General features: G+C 40.5%; 1 protein-coding gene across 6 annotated transcripts in view; it reads left to right on the top strand.

Moving 5' to 3' along the window:
- The window catches only part of atp6v1ba (ATPase, H+ transporting, lysosomal, V1 subunit B, member a), a 113503-nt gene that overhangs the window by 12259 nt on the left and 78036 nt on the right, over positions 1-23208 (top strand). Inside the window, exon 2 of one of the 6 annotated variants that reach the window (XM_059947934.1) lies at positions 310-361. The exons of 1 other annotated variant lie outside the window; for it this stretch is intronic. In XM_059947934.1, the coding sequence (XP_059803917.1) occupies positions 310-361 (52 nt within the window). Of the gene's footprint in view, positions 1-305; positions 362-2003; positions 2164-2218; positions 2262-19415; positions 19630-23208 lie in introns of those variants that run through there. 4 more of the 6 variants (XM_059947936.1, XM_059947935.1, XM_059947938.1 and 1 more) reach the window with 4 other exon arrangements.

Raw genomic sequence — 23208 nt, 5'->3', positions numbered from 1 at the left:
AAAGAGTCCTCATAGAGGGATCAAAAGTGGGAAGAGTGAGCATTTTCAAGTTCCTGAATGTCAATAACTGAGGATCACTGCTTTTTACAGCTGCTTGATGAAAAACATACTATCCAGGTGCATCACAGCTGCATATGGCATTTGAGCTGCCCATGACCACAAAATATTGCAGAATTGTGAAGAAGCTCAATCCTTCACACACACCAGCCTCCCCTCCATTGCCTCTGTAGATACTTTCTGTTGCTAGAACATAATCAAACACCTGTCCCACCTGTGTCTCTCTCTCTCCTACCCCTTCCCATTAGGCAGAAGATAAAAAAGTTTGAAAGCATGTACTATCAAGCTAAAGGACTATCGTGCAGTAAGTGATTCACCATAATATAAATTCACTGTATAATTGAATGTCCTCCATTTCCATATTCAAAACATCAGTGTTATCCAGATCAAAGCAGATCCCTTGATCAGCACCCTATTCACTTGTCTTTTCTAATATCTCCTCCCTGACTGTTGGTTGGCCTGAACCTGCACCAGTTACTTGCCAATGTTGCTTTTCCAGCACCAGCCAAACAATAGCCTCAACCACCTGTAAGGTCAGTGACAGCAAACATTGGAAACAGCACAACTCACAGGTCAAGACAGGTGCAATCTAAATGTGGGAAAATGTCACTTTCTTCATTGTTGCTGGTTTTAAATTTTGGAGTTCCCTACCATCCAGGCCAGTGGAATGATCCTCATCAAATGATGTGAAGCCATTTAGACAGCTCACCTCACTGTCTCAGCAACATTTAAGAATGTGGAGCAGATACTGACCTTAATAGTGATACCTATCTTCTGTAAATAAATAAAAACTCTGCTTATATTCTGTCCCAATTACTTAGGAGTTTGCCTCTTATTTAATGAGAGTTATATTTGTTTTTCCCATATCCTTTATTTTCTTTAATGTCCTTTCGCACACATTGTTGTGTTAAATATTTAATGGACAATTTTGCTGTTTTGTTGCCCATTTTGCTTAAATGCCATTCACATTACATGTGCATCTAACTTGTTTGTTTCCTTGAGTTTATTGATCTATCCCTAAAGGATTTCAGCCCGAAACGTCGACCATCTATTCAGTTCTATAGATGCTACCTGACCTGCTAAGTTCCTCCAGCATTTTGTGTGTTAGAAACATAGAAAACCTACAGCACAATACAGGCCCTTCGGCCTACAACGTTGTGCCGAATAAGTCCCTACATTAAAAATTACTAGGCTTACCTATAGCCCTCTATTTTACTAAGTTCCATGTACCTATCCAAGAGTCTCTTAAAAGACCCTATTGTATCCGCCTCCACCACCTTTGCCGGCAGCCAATTCCACGCACTCACCACTCTCTGAGTAAAAACTTACCCCTGACATCTCCTCTGTACCTACCCCTCAGCACCTTAAACCTGAGTCCTCTTGTGGTAACCATTTCAGCCCTGGGAATGTTGTTCTGGGTATTTCGGTTACTCTTATTCCTTAAGCTGCAAATTGTTGAACGTTTGAAATAAAACAGATAAAGCTGAAGGTACTCAGTCGGCCTACAGCGGCTACGGAAGGGAAAACTTTTCAGATGCATGATCTTTCATGCCTATCATTAATTTTGCCGCACATGCTGGGCATCTCCAGCACTTCCTCCATTTGTTTAAACTTCCCTTATTCCTTAGATTCCTATCACCTTTATCCCAGTCAATTATTCCTGCTGAGGCTTATTTCCATCAAAACCTCTCTTTATGCTAACTGAACACTCGTTGCAACAGCATGATGGGGAGAGAGAACGTTTGAAAGGCTTTTGCAGCTGTGGAAATAAATGAGGCGAGATATTTGTTCCGTAAACGTACCCGAGTTAGACGAGGCCTGAAGCGCGTAGTCCTGGCAACGGCGACATTTCCCATTGGACAACGGGCGGGACGGTCCCTCCTTCAGCCCGCGTGCCTCCAGAGGTCGGGGTGACGTAACGCACGCTCCGGCTGCCCCGCCGGGATCGCGCTTCACGTGACCCAGGTTTCGGGGAGGCGCGCCTGTGCCTGTCGAGTGGGAAGATGTCGCTGATGGTGGAGCAAGCGGTTGCCAATGGACCTCAGTTTGGGGCCAGGGAGCAGGCACAGGCAGCGAGCAGAAACTATTGCTCGCAGCCCAGGCTGAGTATGTGTCCGGACGTTGCCTTAATGATCAGCTGAAAGCGGCATGGTTGTCGGAGTTTATTGAGTCGTGAATGTCTGGGCCTTGGAGGTGTTGGGAATGTAATTACAGTACTTTTAATTTCAGCAAGTGATTCAACTTCCTCGTTGAAAAAAATCATGAAGGTGTTTCATTTTCAGAATGTGTGATGATGGCTTTTCAAAAATAATATCGTTATTATCTCGGCGATTTTTGGTCTTTCTTGTTACTACGTTTTTGCTCAAATACATTTTAGTTTGCTTTTTCGGTGTTAAGTGGAGGCTTAAATGTTGATCCTTTGGCATATGAAGTGTCACGGTTAACAGATGAATCCAGTTCTTATTCGCATTTGTCAGATTAGATCCAGTGTCTGATCGCCCTGTTATAGAGTATTTCAGAACAGCGATCCGGTCAACATTTTACAGGATCTTCCCCAAATCGGGGCATAGTCTGTTACAGAACAGCCCAAGATTTCATGTGATTCAATCATGTGACTTGAAAGAGGCAAGACATCAACTTTATTTGATTTTATTTAATTGGCTGTATCTGATTTTATTTTCGTGTTATCATATTATCGTGTATTGATTGGACTAACGAGTTGTCTTTAACTCGGAAATTGAAACATGTTTCATGTTTTAAATTACGCATTTTTTTAAAGTAGGCATGAATATCTCAAGTTTCTGTGCTGATGGATGCTTAACTGACTATCCATTAAGGAGTCTTAAAATTGTTCCACTTTTAATATCCTTATTCTGAGATTTTTTTTGTGATTGTTTGGGAAAAATAAAATCTGCTAATTCTATCTGAATAAGTTTTCTGTACAGTTTTTTAAAACTACCAAACAATTTCAAGTAGTCGTAATTTTGCAGATGATGGTGTCATTATTTATTTCACTAATGCATATTTTGATCAAGGTTGAATAAATATCAAACTTTGATACATAGTGAAAGGCAGAATTTAAGTTGTCATAATCTAGTTGAATATTTCACATGGTGATGTCGTGAACCTTTTGCAAATATTGTGACTTAGGTGTGCACAGCATTATAGGTTGTAGCTCAGCAGTAGTAGTTCTACAGAATTGTCATAATTTTTAGGTACATGTTTGTAATGTTAAATTTAGGAATGGTTTGATTTGAGAAAATCTACAGATACTGGAAATCCAGAGCAACACACACACACAAAAATGATGGAGGAACTCAGGTGGTGAGGCAGCATCGATGGAAGGGTCCGAAACATCAACTGTCACTCTTTTCTATAGATGCTGCCTGGCCTGCTGAGTTCCTCCGGCATTTTGTGTGTGTTGCTTAATTCCACAATCTTCCCAAAAACATTCTGTTAAGGATGGTAAGAAGTTAAGGAGTACAGTTTGTTTTCATCTGGCTTTGAGCTTGTCATTAACTTACAGTTGTGGACATCCCAGTATTAGTTGAAAGATGATGTATCCCAGATGAATGCCATTTGTCTCGACAGGCATGAAGGTTTTGGAAACTGAGAAGCCATGTGAAGTCATCTATCAGCCCTCAAGAATAAATCATCTAATCTCTTCATTTTTAATCTTTCTTGTAAAGTTCTATTTAGTATTTATCAATACCTTGAATGATAATTTCAGTTGGATAACAACATGGAATTAAATGATTGAGAAAGATTTCCTTTTCCAGATCAGAAAATGACTGTTACTAAAATTGGAAACTTATTCCCTTTTTAGTTAATTAGTAGCAAGAAAAAGTTGAGGCTCAACTTAGATTTAAATTTGTGATTATTTTTGCAGTTCAAGCAATAATATTTGTAAAATTTACTTGAAAGCTTCATTGGCAAGAATTTTGAGTATGCTTACTTTGACACATCAATTGGTAAGAGCTTTCAAGAATTAAATTAAGAAATATTTCTGCTGCTGAGCCTTTAAAGTAAATAAAGATATCACAGGTGAAGAGAGAGTAACGTTTTCTGAGGGAGTTTTTAGCCAATGACATGAATTTGCACTTTAATAGGGAAGTAGATATTTAATAAAGAACATGTAAAAAAATGAACTAAACTTTCAAACAAACCTGGAACAAAGTGAAGAGTTTGAATATTTTCCTCAGTGCTCCTCAGATTTATTCAGTTAATTTGTGAAGCTGTCCAGACAAATCTAGTTTCAACGAAGATTTGTTCTACTTTTATCTACCACCATATATAGTGGAAGATGATCAGAACTCCTGGTTTGGTTTTTGAGGGAAAGAGCCAAGCTAAAGTTAAATTATGAATTCAAGTGGTGCAGTAGAGGAAGAAGCAGTTTCACCCTTTGAATACGTGATGCTTTTATGATGTGTAATCTAGTTATTACTATTTCCTGGCTGTCTTGGCCAAAAGCTGGCATTATTTTTCAAGTAACTTTCAAATTCCTTTTTTGAAAGTTATTTTGCATATAAAATTAAATAATGGCCAGCAGAGGTTAGGCCAGTCTTGATTTCCTGAAATGAAAAATAATGCAACCTACAGAATACAGACCCCATTAAGAAGATATTTAAATAATACAGACCTTACCTTTTTTTTTGAGTTGTCAGAATGTTTTAATTTTAGAATCTTGATGCATAATGGGGAATGTGTTGGAAATAGCCTTGATGGTTTGATGTTATTGTGACTTTTGCTCTACATACAAATCAGCATTTATTAATGTAAGTTAGGTTCTGCAAGCTTCCAAAAAATGTTCTTATTGGTTTATGTGCTTGTGTTAAAAATATTCTTCACTCAATTCATGGGGTCAAGCTTTTATGCCAAAATAGGACATAAAACAGAAATACTTGAAATGCAAAAGTATTAAGAGATAAGTGGATATCAGTTTGCCTCTTCCTGCCGGTGGAAAAGTCAATTTCTCTGCTTGAAGCACTTCATTCCATTGAAAGATTGGCATCCATATTGGTTTGGGCAACATAGGCAATGAATTTTCAAATGTAGAATTAATTTGGAAATATTAGAAATGTAGTCAGTTTGTGTATGGCAAGTTCTATCAAATGACATGATAGTGCTCAAATCAAACAGCTACACATCTGAAATAAAACAAACTATTGGAAACACACTAAATCAGGCAGCATTTGCAAAATGAAACAGTTAATAGTCTAGTTTGATGACTGTATTTTTGTGATTTTGATTGAGAAACCTGATTCTTGTATGCATTGCCTTTCTCAGAAGTCCAGTGTTGTGCAAACTTACTCTTATGACTTGAAATTTCAACAACAACTAAAAAGGAATTGAAATTAGTGGTCAAAGGAAACAGAATCTTCTACTTTCTCTTCCTTTTTGTAGAACTGCACTTCAGAAAGCAATGAAAATGGAATTATTTGTTAAACCTAGATAGGAACAATTTTAGTACCAGTAATTAGGGCTGTTTTTAGGTCTTCGGAAGCAGATAAATTAGTATAGTAAATATAGACACATAAACATGAAATTCTGCAGATTCTGGGAATTCAGAGTAACACACTGGGAGGAACTCTGCAGGTTAGGCAGAATCTATGGTGGGGAATGAAGAGTCGATGTTTGGGCCAAGACCCTTCAGGACCGGAACGAAAATGGTAGAAACTAGAAACATTGACTCTATTTCTTTCCTTATATTTAGCATGCAGCAGGATATTGCTATTTTTCCTTTGGTTTCCACTTATTCTTGTTTGTCCTAGAATATCTGCAATCATAAATTGCATTATCAAAATAAGTTTGAAACTACAGGTTTATTTCTTTTTACCATTCTACATTAGCTTTCTACTTTCTAATGAACCTTCATTTCAGGTCACATACTTCTCCCTCTTTCCCTCAACCATTGCACCCCACTTGCATCAAAGTCCATGGTTCTTGTCCCTTGCCCTTTGTTACTCTTGTTTCTCTTCTCTTCTGCCAGAATTCCAGTGTTGACCACCACATTTTTGTCACTTCCCATGGCATACTTGCAACACTTCTATAATTCTCAAAAAGTTACTCCAATTGCTCTGTACTTTCATCTGCCCTTTGAATGTACATAGGTTTAATCTTTTCAACTAACTTGTGTACGATTTGCTGTATCCACTATTGCTATTCTGTGGAGGGGTGCTCTGCACTAACTTCTGTTAATTTTTTTGTTCAAATTGCACCAATTTCTCTATCATTAAATCATAGCTTGGGTTCGCCCTGTTTATTTTTAATCGAATATTTTGAATACTTTGCCTTTCTGAGCCTACCTCATCTTAAATCCATGTTATCTACAGCTTGTTATCTACAAATTGTCAGAAACGCTCTCCTTGCATCTTTCAGCCTCCGTGCTAAACTGTTCTCTGTGTTGATAATTTCTGTTTTTACCCAAATGTCCCTTGCTTGCTTTCTGCTGAACTTCAAATTTTGAAGAAATGCTGGTTCACTGCACAGCCACTTTATTGGCTTTGCATGTCTGTTTGCTTCTGTTCTTGATTATTGACAAGGCGATCTTCAAGCATTTCCACCTATTCTACGTGAATGGATTCTATGCTGCATCTTCTATCACCTGCCTGTAATGGAGGTGGTTGGAGGGTTGGGGGGGGGGGGGGTGTTGGTTGGGATGGGAGGCTGATGCTTGGATTGCACCCCTAATCTGTTAAATACAGCCTTCATTTAATTATTTGATGCTCCAGTCACCAAATAGCTCATGAATACTTCTAAAGTTATTTAACCACACATTTGCTACCACCTTCAATATGTTCACTGTAATGTAATCATCAATCTCTGACTTTTATTTTCCCTGGCATACCCGGCTTGTGGTCTGTAAGGCGCAACTTTGAAACTGTTAGATGATGAATGTTTTGTCAGAATTTGCTTGACCATCTGTTCTTCAATTTCTACTTGAAACCCATTCACTGCCTTAATGTTAATGTCAAGTGTTCAGATAAACCCAAGGGTTTTAATCACTGTATCTGCTTCCTTCTCTTGCACCATACCAAGAAAATTGTGGCAATATTGGATTTTTAGTTTTGTGTAGGGAATTAGGATGGTGTCTGAGAGGAAGATGCAATGTGAATACACATTGAGAGATTTACAAAAGCTGGAAAGTATTAGAGATTTTTGTATGCCATGGTCCCGAGGAGACGGATTGTGCATAATTAGGCACTTGGCAAGGTTCAATAAAAAGAAGTTAAGTTTAAGTGAAGCAACCATGGTATGAGTAGGCCAGTGTTAGAGTGAGGAGTTGAGGCTTTGGCTCATCAAGACTTCGGCAAGGAATGTCAAAGTTGGATTTTTTTTGTTATTTATTCTTCCTTTCTTTCATTCATTCATTCATACATTCTTATTGCATATTTAGAGCAGTTGCCAGGCAGGATAGTGGAATGCTGCTCTTGCAGGATATGATGACTACACCTGCTAGAAGTGCATCCTGCTGCAGCTTCTATCAGGCAGTGATAAGGAGTTGGAACTAGATGAACTTCGGGTTATTTGGGAGGCGGAGGGGTTGATGGGGTGTACAGGGAGTTAGTTACACCCAAGATGAAGGGCACAAGTAACTGGGTAACCGTTAGGAGGGGGGAAGTGGATAATTTCCAGCAACAACAGAAGTATTACTTTAGGTACTGTTGCAAGGAGGGGAAAGGGTGGGGGGGGCGGTGAATAACCTTGTAGTGGAAAGTCACAGCAGTCAGGTTTCTGGCAACGAGAAAGAATTTCACATTGTATGTTGCCTGCTGGTTACAAGGGTCCAGGACATCTTAGATAGAGTCCTCAGCATTCCTAAGTGGGAGAGTGAGCAGCTTGAGGTTCTGGTCCACCTTGGTACCTTTGACACAGGTAGGAGGGATACTGAGGTCCTACAAAGTGAGTTTAGGGCGTTAAGTGTGAAGTTAAGGGACAGGGCCTCAAGGGCTACCCATGTCATGTGTTTGAGAGACCAGAAATAGGATGATCATACCGTTTTTAAAAAATGGCTGAAGAGTCGGTGCAGGACTGAAGACTTCAGATTTTTGGATCATTGGGCTGCCTTCCAGGGAAGATGGGACCTGTACAGAAGAGATGGTTTGTACCTGAACTCGAGGGGGACTAATTTCCTTGTGGGAAGATTTGCTAGTGCTACTGGGGGGGGGGGGGGGGTGGTGGAGAATTAAAGTAGAGTTGCAGGGCGATGGGAACCAGAAAGACAGAACAGATCGTGGAGTTGTTATGGAGAAAGATGTTGTTAAGCCTACATACTACGCCAGGAAGCAAATGGTTAAGCATCATGGGACTAGTATTCTGAGCTGTGTGTATGTCAGTGCAAGGAGTATTGTAGGAAAGGCAGATAAGCTTAGGACATAAATCAGCACATGGAATTATGACATTGTAGCCATTGTTGAGACTAAGTTGCAGGAGGGGCAGGACTGGCAGGTCAGTATTCCTGGGTTCTGTTTTAGATGTAGAAGCGTAAAAGCATAGAAAGCCTACAGCACAATACAGGCCCTTTGGCCCACAAAGTTATGCCAAACATGTCCTTACCTTAGGAATAGAGTGGGAGGGTTTAAAGGGAGAGGAGTGGCATTATCTGTCAGGACAGTGCTCAGACAGGACAGAGCTAGTGAGGCTTTGTGGATAGATCTGAGTAAGAAAGATGAGACCAACCACATTAATGGGATTGTATTATAAACCACCCAACAGTCCATGGTATTTAGAGGAACAAATTTGTGGAGAGATCACAGACTGCTGCAAAAAAAAACATAAGGTTGTGATATTAGGTACTTTTAACTTTCCACATATTGACTGGGTGTCCCAAATTGTAAAAGGACTAGATGGGATTGAGTTTGTCAAATGTATTTAGGGAAGTTTCCTTAATCGGTACATAGAAATCCCAGCTAGAGAGAGTGTGATAGTAGACCTACTTCTGAGAAGTGAGATGACAGGTGACCGAAGTTGTAGGGGAGCACTTTGCATATATTGATCACAATGCCATTAGTTTCAAGGTAGTTATGGAAAAGGATAGATCTTAATAGGATAAAGGCCAATTTTGATGCTATCAGACAAGATCCAGCAAGTGTTGATTGTGACAGGTTATTTTCTGGCAAGGGTGTACTTGCCTTCAAAAGTAAAATTTTGAAAATAGGGTTTGTATGTTCCTGTCAAAGTAAAGGCAAGGATAACAAGTTTAGGGAACCTTTGTTTTCGAGAGATATTGAGGCACTGGTTAACAAAAAGGAGATGCCTATAGAGGTTATAGGCATATAGGAATAAATGAGGTACTTGAGGACCTCAAGAAATGCAAGAGAACACTTAAAGAAATGAGGAGGGCTAAGAGGAGGCATGAGGTTGCTCAAGAAGGCAAGGTGAAGGACAATTCCAAGGACTTCTACAGATATTTTAAGACCGAAGGATAACAAATTGGTCCTCTGGAAGATAGATAGATAGATACTTTATTGATCCCAGAGGAAATTGCAGTTTCATAGTAACATTACAAGTGAAGATTTACAAATATTAGAAGAGAAGTAAGAAAGAATAACGGGAGAGGGTCATTACTCCTCTGGCTATAGGTTGACTCATTATAGAGCCTAATGGCCGAGGGTAAGAATGACCTCATATAGCACTCTTTGCAACAGCACAGTTGTCTTAATCTGTCCTTAAAAATGCTCCTCTGTTCAGCCAAGGTGGCATGCAGAGGGTGAGAAATATTGTGCAGAATTGACAGGATTTTAAGTGGAGTTCTTTGTTCTATCTCAGCCTCCAGAATGTCCAGTTTGCCTGCTATAACAGAGCCAGTCTCTTTAATCGATGTTCCTCTTAAGTCTGTCATCCAAGTGCACCCCCAGGTACTTGTAGGTCCTCACCATCAATAATAACAGGGAGTAGTGCAGGCAGAAGTTCTCTGATGATTCAGCAATAGTTGGGTGTAGAAAGGGAGGATGGGAGGATGAATACAGGGTCCTACTGGAGGACTTTATCTGCACCTTTTGATAAAGTCCTCCACTAGGGCCCTGTATTCATCCTCCCATCCTCCCTTTTTACACCCAACTATTGCTGAATCATCAGAGAACTTCTACAGATGACATGACTCAGTGTTATATCTAAATTCCGAGGTATACAGGTTAAATAAGAAGGGAACCAATACAGTCCCCTGTGGGGTCCAGTGCCGCTCATAGCTATGTCTGACGTACAGCTCTGAAACCGCGCAAACTGTGATCTGCCTGTCAAGTAGTCGATTATCTAGAATACATGGAAGTGCCAACCTGCATTGAAACAGAGTTTTTCCCCTAGCAATAGTATTGAAGGCACTTGAAAAATCAAAGAACATGATCCTCACTGTGTGCCCTGCTTATCCAAATAGAGTAGTCTCTATTCAGCAGGTAGATAACAGCATCATTGACTGGTAGGCAAACTGCAGGGAATCAAGGGCTGATCTGACTAGGGGTTGGAGGTGAGCCAGGACCAGTCTCTAGGGTCTTCATGATGTGTGAGGTCAGGGCCGCTGGATGATAGTCATCCAGGACTTTTAGTTTGCACTTCTTGGGTACTGGATCCGCACATGAAGTTTTCCATACTGTCTCGACAGTGTGAGACTCAGATTGAAAATGTACTGGAGAACTCCACACGGCTGCTCAGCACATTCCTTCAGGACCTTGCACATCACACCATCTGGTCCCAATGCTTTGCCATGTCAGAGTTTCCGCAGAGTTTTTCTCAACTGCTCAGTAGTAAAGGTGAGTCCATAATGACTGGGGAGTTGGTGGAAGGTGGGGCTGGGGGAGGCGAGCACTGTGAGGGTCATATTTTTTGACTTCTCCAGTGCGTTCAACACCATCCGCCCAGCTCTGCTGGGTGAGAAGCTGACAGTGATGCAGGTGGATGCTTCCCTGGTGTCATGGATTATTGATTACCTGACTGCCAGACCACAGTACGTGCGCTTGCAACACTGTGTCAGACAGATTGGTCAGCAGCACTGAGGCTCCACAGGGGACTGGCCTGTCTCCCTTTCTCTTCACCATCTACACCTCGGACTTCAACTACAACACAGAGTCTTGCCATCTTCGGAAGTTTTCTGATGACTCTGCCATAGTTGGATGCATCAGCAAGGGAGATGAGGCTGAGTACAGAGCTACGGAGGGAAACTTTGTCACATGGTGTGAGCAGAATCATCTGCAGCTTAATGTGAAAAAGACTAAGGAGCTGGTGGTGGACCTGAGGAGGGCTAAGGCACCGGTGACCCCTGTTTCCATCCAAGGGGTCAGTGTGGACATGGTAGAGAATTACAAGTACCTGGGGATACAAATTGATAATAAACTGGTCAAAGAACACTGAGGCTGACTACAAGAAGGGTCAAAGCCGTCTCTATTTCCTGAGGAGACTGAGGTCCTCTAACATATGCTGGACGATGCTGAGGATGTTCTACGAGTCTGTGGTGGCCAGTGCTATCATGTTTGCTGTTGTGTGCTGGGGCAGCAGGCTGAGGGTAGCAGACACCAACAGAATCAACAAATTCATTCGTAAGGCCACTGATGTTGTGGGGGTGGAACTGGCGGTGGTGTCTGAAAAGAGGATGCTGTCTAAGTTGCATGCCATCTTGGACAATGACTCCCATCCACTCCATAATGTACTGGTTGTACATTCAGCCAGAGACTCATTCCACTGAGCGTCATAGGAAGTCATTACTGCCTGTGGCCATCAAACTTTACAACTCCTCCCTTGGAGTGTCAGACACCCTGAGCCAATAGGCTGGTCCTGGACTTATTTCCACTTGGGATAATGAACTTATTATTATTTAATTATTTATGGTTTTATATTGCTATATTTCTACACTTTTCTTGGTTGGTGCGACTGTAACGAAACCCACTTTCCCTCGGGATCAATAAAGTATGTCTGTCTGTCTGAAGATTGGGATGATAGCAGTTGGTATGTGGATGTGTGAATGGTAGGTGCAGGTCAAGAAGGGGATGTAGACAGCTGTAACCTGTTGTTCATCCAGGTGGTGAATTGGAAGAGGAAGGAGTTGGTACTGAGGTAGCATTGGGTGTCTCAGCACCTGGACTGGTGTGCTGAGGAGGATCTGAACAGGAGGGCAGTCGTCAAACCTATTGAAGAATTGGTTTAACTCATTAGCCCATTCAAAGCTGCATCAGATCAGAGTGGTAGGTAATTCATGCATGGAGCTATAACAGGGAGATTTTTTTTGCATCTGTAGTTACTCTGGAGATGGACACAGTTCATAGAAGTGAGGCAAAGCAGCAGTTTTGTAATCTGTCATGGACCCTATACAGATTACAAAGGAGAAAGTGTTCACTGTCTTGAGGCAAATTAAGGTGAATAAATCCTCAAGGCTTGACAAAGTGTTTCCTCTGACCTCATGGGAAGCTAGTGCGGTAATTGCAGGGATCCTTAATAGTGATATTTAAAACATACTTGGGAATACATGTGGTGCCAGAGGATTGGAGAATAGCTAATGTCATTCTGTTGTTTCAAATTGTAGAAAACCAACAGCACAATACAGGCACTTCAGCCCACTAAGCTGTGCCGAACATGTCCTTACCTTAGAAATTACCTAGGGTTACCCATAACCCTCTATTTTTCTGAGCTCCCTATACTTGTCTGAAAGTCTCTTAAAAGATCCTATCTTATACATCTTCACCACTGTCGCCGGCAGCCCATTCCACGCACTCACCACTCTCTACTTCCTAGCACCTTAAAACTATGCCCTCTGTGTTAGCCATTACAGCCCTGTGAAAAAGCCTCCAACTATCCACTCAATCAATGCCTGTCATCATCTTTTACACCTCTATCAGGTCACCTCTCATCCTCCGTTGCTCCAAGGAAAAAAGGCCGAGTTCACTCAACCTATTCTCATAAGGGATGCTCCCCAATCCAGGCAACGTCCTTGTAAATCTAAGAAGGGCTCTAAGAATAAACCAGGAAATTATAGGCCAGTGAACCTTACATCAGTAGTGGAGGAGTTATTGGAAGGTATTCTAATGGAGCAGAAATGTAAGTATTTAGGTAGGCAGGGACTAATAAGGGATAGTCATCATGGCTTTGTGCATGGTAAGTCATGTCTAGCCAATCTTGTATATTTTGGGAAGTTGCCAATAAAGTTGATGAAGGCAAGGCAACGGACTTTGTGAACATAGACTTTAACAAGGCATTTTATAATTTCCCATATGGGAAGTTGGTCAAGAAGATTCAGTCATTCGTCATTCAAGATGAGGTAGCAAATTGGATTAGATGTTGATTTTGTGAGAGAAGCTAGAGAGTGGTAGTAGGTGGTTGTCACTCTGGATGGAGCCCTGTGATTTGTGGTGTGCTGCAGGGATTGGTGCTGGATCCATTGTTGTTTGTCATTTATTTCAATGATCTGGATGATAATCTGGTAAACTGGATATGCAAATTTGCAAATGACACCAAGATTTACAGAGTTTACATAGTTCAGTATAGTTTTTGTAATGTGTCATGTTACACCATGGTCCTGAAAAACATTGTCTCATTTTTACTATGTACTGTACCAGCAGTTATGGTCGAAATGACAATAAAAGTGACTTGACTTGACTTGACTTGATTGGGGGTATTGTGGACAGTGAGGAAATGGTCAAAGCTTGCAGTGAAATTTGCACCTGCTAGAAAATGAACTGAAAAATGGCAGATGGAAATGAATGCAGACAAGTGTCAGGTACATTTTGGGGGACCAACCTGGGGAGATTTTAGAAGGGCGCTGAGAAGTATGTTCGAACAGAGAGAACTGGGAATACAGATCCATAATTCCTTGGCATCACAGATACGGCCGTAAAGAAAGCTTTTGGCACATTGGCCTTCGTAAATCATTGTAGAGTGCAGGAGTTGGGATGTCATGTTGAAATTTTATAAGACATTGGTAAGGCCTAATTTGGAGTACTTTGAACAATTTTGTCACCTGCCTACAGGAAATCAATAAGATTCAAAGAGTGACCTGAATTATAGGGAAAAGGTTGAATAGGTTAGAACATAATTCCCTAGAACCTAGACGATTGAGGGGAGGTTTGATAGAGGTATACAAAATTGAGGGACATAGGGTAAATGCAAGCAGGATTTTTCCACTGTGATTGAATGAGACTAAAACTAAAGGTCATGAGTTAAGGGTGAAAAGTGAAAAGTTTAAGAGGAACATGAGGGGGAACTTCTTCACTCGATTGGATGTAGGTTCAATTTCAGCATTTAAGACAATCTGGGATGGGTATATGGAGGGCTGTCGTCTGGGTACAGGCCAATGGAACTAGGCAGATTAGTGTTTCAGCATGGAACTAATGGGCTGAAGTGCTCTATGACTGTTATAAGATCTTATCAAAATTATATGCTTATAGATTACTTTTGCAATTGGACTCTAGTGTATTGCATTAATACTGTGCTCGGTATTTTCAGATTTACTCCTACTTGATCTTTTGTCTCTGCTATTATCATTTCTACCTAGACACTGCTCTTGATGGCCTTGCTGTATGAAATTGGGTGAGGTTCTTAGGTGGGAGTGGTACTAATGATACTTAAGGCTTAAATGCTTTAAATTCCATTGTCTACCTCTGCCAAAGATGAATGACTTGGCAGTTTTTATTTTGAAATAGATAGTGTTGTCAATCTCTCCTCCTGGTTCTTTTGTGATATGCTTCCTTATCTCCATTGCACCACATTGGAAATTCTGAAGTACTGGTTAAGATTAAAATGTGGTGGCTGTATTGTGCAGGTGGGATAAATTTTTTGAGGGAAATGGATTATATGGTTTCTTTTTACTTTATTTAAATATCATTTCTACTCATTTGGAGTATGGGTGGAAAGCAAAGGTTAGAAGCTTGCCAGACATCACCAGATTACAGATAATGACGATAATTGGATTTGGACAAGATCTGCAGTTTAAATGTTTTGGCCTCGAGTATAAACTACTGAAATGTATAACATCATCTGTTCTGCTTATTTTTTTTAATGAAATTTATGCCTATTGGTTGCAGCTAAATTGAAAGAGATATTTTCCCACCCAATCTCATCAGTTTTGAGATGGCTGTGTGTAGAAAAATTATTGCTAACTATAAGTATGATTGACCAGTTAAGACATCTTAAAAATGGACAGCTTTTCTTTAAGTCCTGGACCATATACAGGACAGAAGAGATAAGGACAAATTTCCTTTCCTAAAATAAGATGGCAGCATGTTTGATTGCAGGGACTTCTGCATTGTCAACCAAAGGTCTTATTGTCTTTTTTAAAAATGTATATTTTATGATTTCAAGACTTTGCTGGACATTAAGAACTTAAAGTACGGTAGGTCCACCCATCAGTGAGTTGCTTGATAGCAGAGAAACTGAAGGAGCTGGACTTGGTGAGGATTGTGCTGCTTGTGTTAGAGCACTGTGAGTCTAATAGTGAGTGATTGCCTTAGTTGCTTATCTTGTAATCACAAAACCATGTGGTACATTGTTAATGTGGAATGCTGTAAATCTAATTCGCTGACTTATTGGCACCTGGCAGGAGAGCTGAGTGGCCTTGGTTGTAGCGAAGTCTAGGCTTCAAGCCCCGTGTCACCTGTTTACAGCTGCCCAGGAGAGAGGCTTTGGAGCCAGTGGGCTCCACTGAAGGCAGTGTGGTGCTGCACCCAATGTTCACTTGGCAGAAGATGAGCTGTGTTGTGTTCAAATGCAGACAGCTGCAACATAGAAACATAGAAAACCTACAGCACATTACAGGCTCTTTGGACCACAATGCTGTGCCGAACATGTACGTACTTTAGAAATTACCTCGGGTTACCCATAGCCCTCTGTGCTTTTAAGCTCCATGCACCTATCCAAGAGTCCCTTAGAAGACCCTATTGTATCCGCCTCCACCACTGTTGCCGGCAGCCCATTCCACTAACTCAACGCTCCTTGCGTAAAAAAAAACTTACCCCTGACATCCCCTTTGTACCTACTTCCAAGTACCTTAAAACTGTACCCTCTCGTGTTAGTCATTTCAGCCCTGGGAAAAAGCCTCTGACTATCCACACGATCAATGCCTGTCATCATCTTATACACCTCTATCAGGTCACCTCTCATCCTCTGTTGCTCCAAGGCCAAGTTCACTCAACCTATTCTCATAAGGGATGCTCCCAATCCAGGCAACATCCATGTAAATATTCTCTGCACCCTTTCTATAGTTTCCACATCCTTCCTGTAGTGAGGTGATTAGAGGGATCTTGGGGTCCAGGTCCATGGACACTCAAAGCTGCTGCGCAAGTTGACTCTGGTTAAGAAAGCATACACTATATTGGCCTTCATCAATGGTGGAGTTGAGTTTAGGATTTGAAAGGTAATGTTGCTATTATATAGAACCCTGGTCAGACCCCACTTGAAGTACTGTGTTCAGTTCTGGTCACCTCACTACAGAAAGGATGTGCAATCCATAGAAAGGGTACAGAGGAGATTTACAAGGATGTTGCCTGGATTGAGGAGCAAGCCTTATGATAATAGGTTGAGTGAACTCAGCCTTTACTCCTTGGAGCGAAAGGGTGAGAAGTGACCTGATAGAGGTGTATAAGATGATGAGAGGCATTGATCGTGTGGATAGACAGAGGCTTCATCAATGTGTATAGTCACATCTTCAAAAATTCAATCAGGCTCATAAGGCATGACCTACCTTTGACAAAGCCATGTTAACCTAATCATATTATGCCTCTCCAAACGTTCATAATTCCTGCTTCTCAGGATCTTCATCAACTTACCAACCACTGAAGTAAGAAGTAACATGCAAGGGGCCAGAGACTTGGACTATACTTTTTATGATTACAGTCGGCCCTCCTTATCCACGAGGGATTGGTTCCGGGACCCCTCGCCGATACCAAAAAACGCAAATGCTCAAGTCCCTTACTCAACCTGTCTCAATATGGTGGACCTGAGGACTCAGCGGAACCCCAGACCTTATTTAACCTATTGCAGTGCAGTGGACATTAGGACCCAGCGACAGACCTCTGAATCTGCAGTGATTCTGTTCATGAAAATAATCATGATTGAAAATAAAGTGGAAATAATAAACCGATCGGAAACAGATGAAACGTGATCGGTCATTGGAAAAGTGTTAGGCTATGTTGGTCAATGATCGGAACAATTTTAAAGGATAAAGTGAGAAAGGCTCTGCCCCGATGAAAGTTACAATTATTACTAAGCAATGCAGTGGTTTACCGTAATTATTGGATTTTGGGTTTTTGATCCTCCACATCAACCTGGCACGGTGGAGAGCGCACTTGGGAGTGGTCTGTCACTGGATCGAACTTGGGAGCTTCTGTTCTGAAATATACGTTCTTAAGCATTTTATATGCATAGAAAGGTAAAATATATACTGTATACTAAGACAAACGTTTGACTAACTGACACTAAATAATACCAGATGTACTTGTTCCGACTTACTTAGTAAGAGAACTTTCGATTTTTTTCGATCCTGATCCATGATAACCTTCGCAAATCCTCCTGTATACGTTAAATCATCTCTAGGTTACTTATAATACTTAGTACAATGTAAATGCTATGTAAAATAGTTGTTATATTGCATTGTTTAGGGAATAATGACAAGATAAAAAAACAGTACATGCTCGAACAACAAGTGCTGGAAGAACACTTCCAGGTTTTTGCGATTCGTGGTTGGTTGAAATTGTGTATGCGGAATTCGCAGATAGGGAGGGCCGACTGTATTTTTTAATGCTGTCATAAGTACTATATGTGCCTTGTGCTTTGTGTGACTGTTGGTACTGTGGTTTACACCTTGGCCCCAGAGTAATGCTGTTTCATTTGGTTTATTCGTTGGTATTCATTGGCTTATTCATTGTATGGTTGAATGACAATTAAACTTGTACTTGAAGTTGATAATTAGTGAATCCGATGGACTTTGCCTGATGGTCAGTAAGCTGCATGATCACCATTAGTGAATAATGATCAACTTAACTAAATTATCCTGCTGCCATTAAAACAAAACTTGAGTTCAGTTCCATATTTTGTTTATCTAGGGTGCGTGAATGAATAGCCCAGTATTACAATCATCAAGCTTCTGGACCTCAGTAAAGACTGGAGGACTTCATGGCCCTTGACTTTAGGATATCAATTTTTAACTCTCTTTTTTGGATCTAGGAAACACCAGTAAGGCCACTGATTGTTATATACAGTGGATTCCAGTTAATTGTGCTATCGGGTAATTGGGACAGCCAGTTGTTTGGGACAATTCTTAAAAACCAAATCAAGAAAATAGCCAAGGTTCCTTTTGTTTATTTTTGGCACTATGCTGCTTAATCGGGACAAGAAAATGTTGCTGAATAGTTTCTAACTAGCATCCATCGTATGTACTGGTCTGGGCATTAGACACTACACTGTTTTAAATAACGTCAGATGTGTGTGCTTGTGTTATGTTATTTATTTGACCTGATGGATGGCAAATTAAAAAGCAGTAGTTTTTGACATGTCATGCAGGAAGACTATCAAGGCAGTCCGTTATCTACGTAAGGTGTCTGTGCTGATTTTGTTCATTTACAGTCAAAAGAACAGGGCAGTGTACACTGGATGAATTTGTCAATAACTTTTATGAACTAAGAGTTTTGTAGTACTGTATAATATTGGTGTTCTAATTTGTTCTGTATTTCATTTAAATATATAATTTGTTATTCATTTAAATGGTAGTTTCCCTTTTTTAATACCCATTTCCATGAAACTTCGACTAATTGGGATAGCTGTTTCATTGGGCTAAAATGTACTGATCCTGATGTGTCCAATTAGCCAGAATCTACTGCACTTACAATTGCCCTAGAGAGAAATCTGTTTTAAGGAAACATTGCAATCCTTGTGAATATACTGTTAGATGGGAGACTCCAGCACGTTGGACAGTGATGTACTCTTGTCTGGATAGAATGTTTGTGAACACTTTGCAATTACTTGGTATTCTGTATTACTCATAAAATGTGGTCCGATCTTCATCTGTCTCAAGAATAGACAAACCCATTCGGCCTAAACTAATAACACAAACCATTGTACTTTCCATGTCTTTATTGACATTGTTTAATCATTTGCAGCCCATGCTGGAAAAAGTATGTGAACCCTTGTATTTAATAACTGGTAGAACCTCCTTTAGCAACAATGACCTCGACCAAATGTGTCTTGTAGCTGCTCATCTGACTTGCACAACGACGAGGAGGAATTTTAGACTGTTCCTCCACACAAAATTGTTTCAGTCCATCAATATTTCTGGGATACCATGCATAAACAACCCTCTTCAGGTCATGTCACAGCATTTCAATTGGGTTAAAGTCTGGACTCTGACTTGGCCATTCCAAAACATAAATTTTCTTCTTTTTAATCCATTCTGTTGTTGATTTCCTCTTGTGTTTTAGATCATGGTCTTGTTCATCATTCAACTTCTATTAAGCTTCAGGTGATGGATTGCTACCGACATTCTCTGCAAAATGTCTTGATGAAATTTTGAATTCATTGTACCTTCAATGATTGCAGTTTGTCCAGGCCCTGAGGCAGTAAAGCAGCCCTAAACCATGATGCTCCTTCCATCATACTTCACAGGTAGGATGAGGTTTTGATGTTGGTGTGCAGTGCCCTTTTCCCTCCAAACATGACGGTATGTATTTCTGCGAAAGAGTTCACTTTTGTATTATCTGTTCACAATGTTGTCTGAGTAGTGTTGTGGAACATCCAGGTGGTCTTTTACAAAGCTGAGACATGCAGCAATTTTGTTTTTTTGGAGAGCAGTGGTTTCTTCTGTGGTGTTCTTCCATGAACACCATTCTTGTTCAATATTTTTCTTAGTGGACACATGAACAAAGATTTTAGCAAGTTCTAGAGATTTATTTTGCTGTTATCCCTATTTTTTCACCTTCTTCTGCTTTGCATATTGTGCTCTCTGAGTGATCTTTGCAGGATGTCCACTCTGAGGGAGAGTAGCTACAGTACTGAATTTCCTCCATTTGTACACAATTTCTCTTATTGTGTACTGGTGAACAATCAGGTCTTTTAGCTTTTGCAGCCTTTTCCAACTTCATGCATCTCTACAGTTCTTCTAAGGTCCTCAAAGTTGCATGATGCAGATAAATAGATGTTTCCTGAGAAGAGCAGGCTTTGTCAGTAACCTGACTTTGTGTCTTTTTTTATATAGGGCAGGACACCTCTACAACCCACACCTCCAATTTCATCTCATTGACTGGAACACCTGACTCAAAATAGCTTTTGTAGGAGGCATTACCCCCCCAATGTTCACATATTTTTTGAACCTAGACTGTGAATGTTTAAATGGTGTACTCAATAATGATGTGAAGCATAATTGTTTGTTATTAGTTTAGGTAGATTGTCTTTGTCTATGATTGTGACTTAGATGAAGATCAGACCACATTTTATATGTATTAATGCAGTAAACCAAGTGATTGCAAAGGGTTCACAAACTTATTCTTGCAACTCTATGTACTTTGATAAATTTACTTTGAACTTTGAACACACTGAGGAAAGTGTCTGAATATTTTTAAGACAAAATTAGATGTATTGCTTGACAAGGGTTGAAATATTACAGGTTTACAGTCAGATTCACTGATACTATGGAATGATGGATTATGCTGTTTACTGAATGGGCTACTGCTGCTCCTAATTCCTATGTTTGTGTGATAGTAATTACTTGGGGAATTTTCACATTGGGTCAAATTGTATCTATAGAGTGGGGGGAAAAACTATTTTTCATGATGTCAGCCTTATGATATCATATTTTGCATTTAGATTGTTAAATTCTATTCAAGTATACTGCATCACTTACTCATGAGATTCTGCAGATGCTGGAAATCCAAAGAAACACACAAAATGCTGGAGAAATTCAGCAGGTCAAGCAGCATCTTTGGAAATGAATAAACAATTGATATTTCAGGCTGAGACCCTTCATTAGGACTGGAAAGGAAGGGTGGAAGATGCCAGAATAAAAAGGTGGGTGAGAGGATGGAGGACAAGCCAGAAGGTGATAGGTGAAGCCAGGTGAATGGGAAAGATAAAGGGCTGGAGATGAAGCAAATTGATAGAAGAGGAGAGTGGACCATAGGAGAAAGGGAAAGAGGAGGGGCACCAGGAAAAGGTGATAGAAAATAGAACAGTACAGGCCCTTTAGCTCACAATATTCCCCCCCCCCCCACCTTAAATTCCTCCATTTACCTGTTTAGTAGTCTCAGGTGAGATGAGAGGTAAAAGGCCAGAGTGGGAATAGAAGAAAAAGGAAGGGTAAACAAAAACAATTGTTACTAGAAGGAGAAATTGACATCATGCTCAACAGAGATTGTTCTTCCTTGCCAGTTTAGGAAACTTAACATCTTGGTGTATCCTGATGGATTTTTACTCAGCCATCATTGTGCTTTGACCAGCTCTATCACCGTTTCCTGTTTCCTCCCTTTCCAAGTCCAGGTTGCTGCTGGTGGTACGTTCAATGGAGAAGATTATTGGCTGACATTTAAAGACATGTTAATCATCACATGGTTTAAGCACTGTGTTCTCTCACATGTCCTTATTCATCCTTACTTCTATTTACAACTGATCCAAGACTGATCAGCTAAGACTAACAAGCCTACAACACCGTTGCTCAGATGCATAAGAAGTAACTCTTACCTGGATTCTATCCTATCACTGGCATTCCATTTATTTTCAATACTCTTCCCTCTTCTCAGCAGTTTAAACACACCTTTCTTACCAGTTTTGATGAAGAGGCATCAACTGAAACGTTAACTTCATCTTGACAGATCCTGTCTGATCTGATTGGAATTTCCAGCATTTTAACCTCTGTTTCAGTTTTCTCGAGTATGCAGTTTTAAAAAATATTTTAAACCCGACCCTTTTTCCTCCCTCCATTCTAATGCTTTCCTCTTCAGGATCAGCGATGTAAGTGAGATTTTGTATTATATACAAACGACATTGTAGCTATAACATAGCTCAATACCTAGTCACTTGCCCTTTGTAGCAATGTCGCAGCCTTTCTGCTACTGAAACATCTATCGCCCTTTGCCATTGAAACACAAATTGATAGATGTACTCTAAGAGAAATTGTTTCCATTGGAACTTATAATCAAAGTACATATGTCACCACATACAAGGCTGAGATTCATTTTCTTGCGGGCATTCATAGTAAGTACTAGAAACATAATAAAATCAATGGAAGACTACACCCAACAGGACAGGCAAAAAGACAACATGAGCAAATACAAAAAGAAAGAGAAAAGCAAATAATTATAAATAAATAAGCAAAAAATATCGAGAGCATGAGAGATGAAGAGTCCTTGAAAGTGAGACCATTGGATTTGGGAACAATTCATTGTTGGGTGAGTGAAATTATCCCCTCTGGTTCAAGTGCCTGAGTGGTAATAACTATTTCTGATCTTGGTGGTCTAGGTTCCTCAGAGTAGAGGTATCAAATACTAATCAGCTTAGGATTAAGGTGAGAGGGATAACGTTTAAAGATACACAGACAGACAGACATACTTTATTGATCCTGAGGGAAATTGGGTTTCGTTACAGTCACACCAACCAAGAACAGTGTAGAAATATAGCAATATAAAACCATAAATAATTAAATAATAATAAGTTAATTATGCCAAGTGGAAACCAGTCCAGGACCAGCCTATTGGCTCGGTGTCTGACACTCCGAGGGAGGAGTTGTAAAGTTTGATGGCCACAGGCAGGAATGACTTCCTATGACGCTCAGTGTTGCATCTTGGTGGAATGAGTCTCTGGCTGAATGTACTCCTGTGCCCAACAGGTACATCATGGAGTGGATGGGAGACATTGTCCAAGATGGCATGCAACTTGGACATCATCCTCTTTTCGGACACCACCTTCAGAGAGTCCAGTTCCACCCCCACAACATCACTGGCCTGACAAATGAGTTTGTTGATTCTGTTGGTGTCTGCTACCCTCAGCCTGCTGCCCCAGCACACAACAGCAAACATGATAGCACTGGCCACCATAGACTCGTAGAACATCCTCAGCATCGTCCAGCAGATATTAAAGGACCTCAGTCTCCTCAGGAAATAGAATCGACTCTGACCCTTCTTGTAGACAGCCTCAATGTTCTTTGACCAGTCCAGTTTATTGTCAATTCGTATCCCCAGGTGTTTGACCTTCAAT

The sequence above is a fragment of the Hypanus sabinus genome, chromosome 22 (genome assembly GCF_030144855.1).
Source record: "Hypanus sabinus isolate sHypSab1 chromosome 22, sHypSab1.hap1, whole genome shotgun sequence".
Classification (NCBI taxonomy): Eukaryota; Metazoa; Chordata; class Chondrichthyes; order Myliobatiformes; family Dasyatidae; genus Hypanus; species Hypanus sabinus.
Note: the sequence above shows the minus strand (reverse complement) of the source record. Positions and strands in the feature narration are given on the sequence as shown.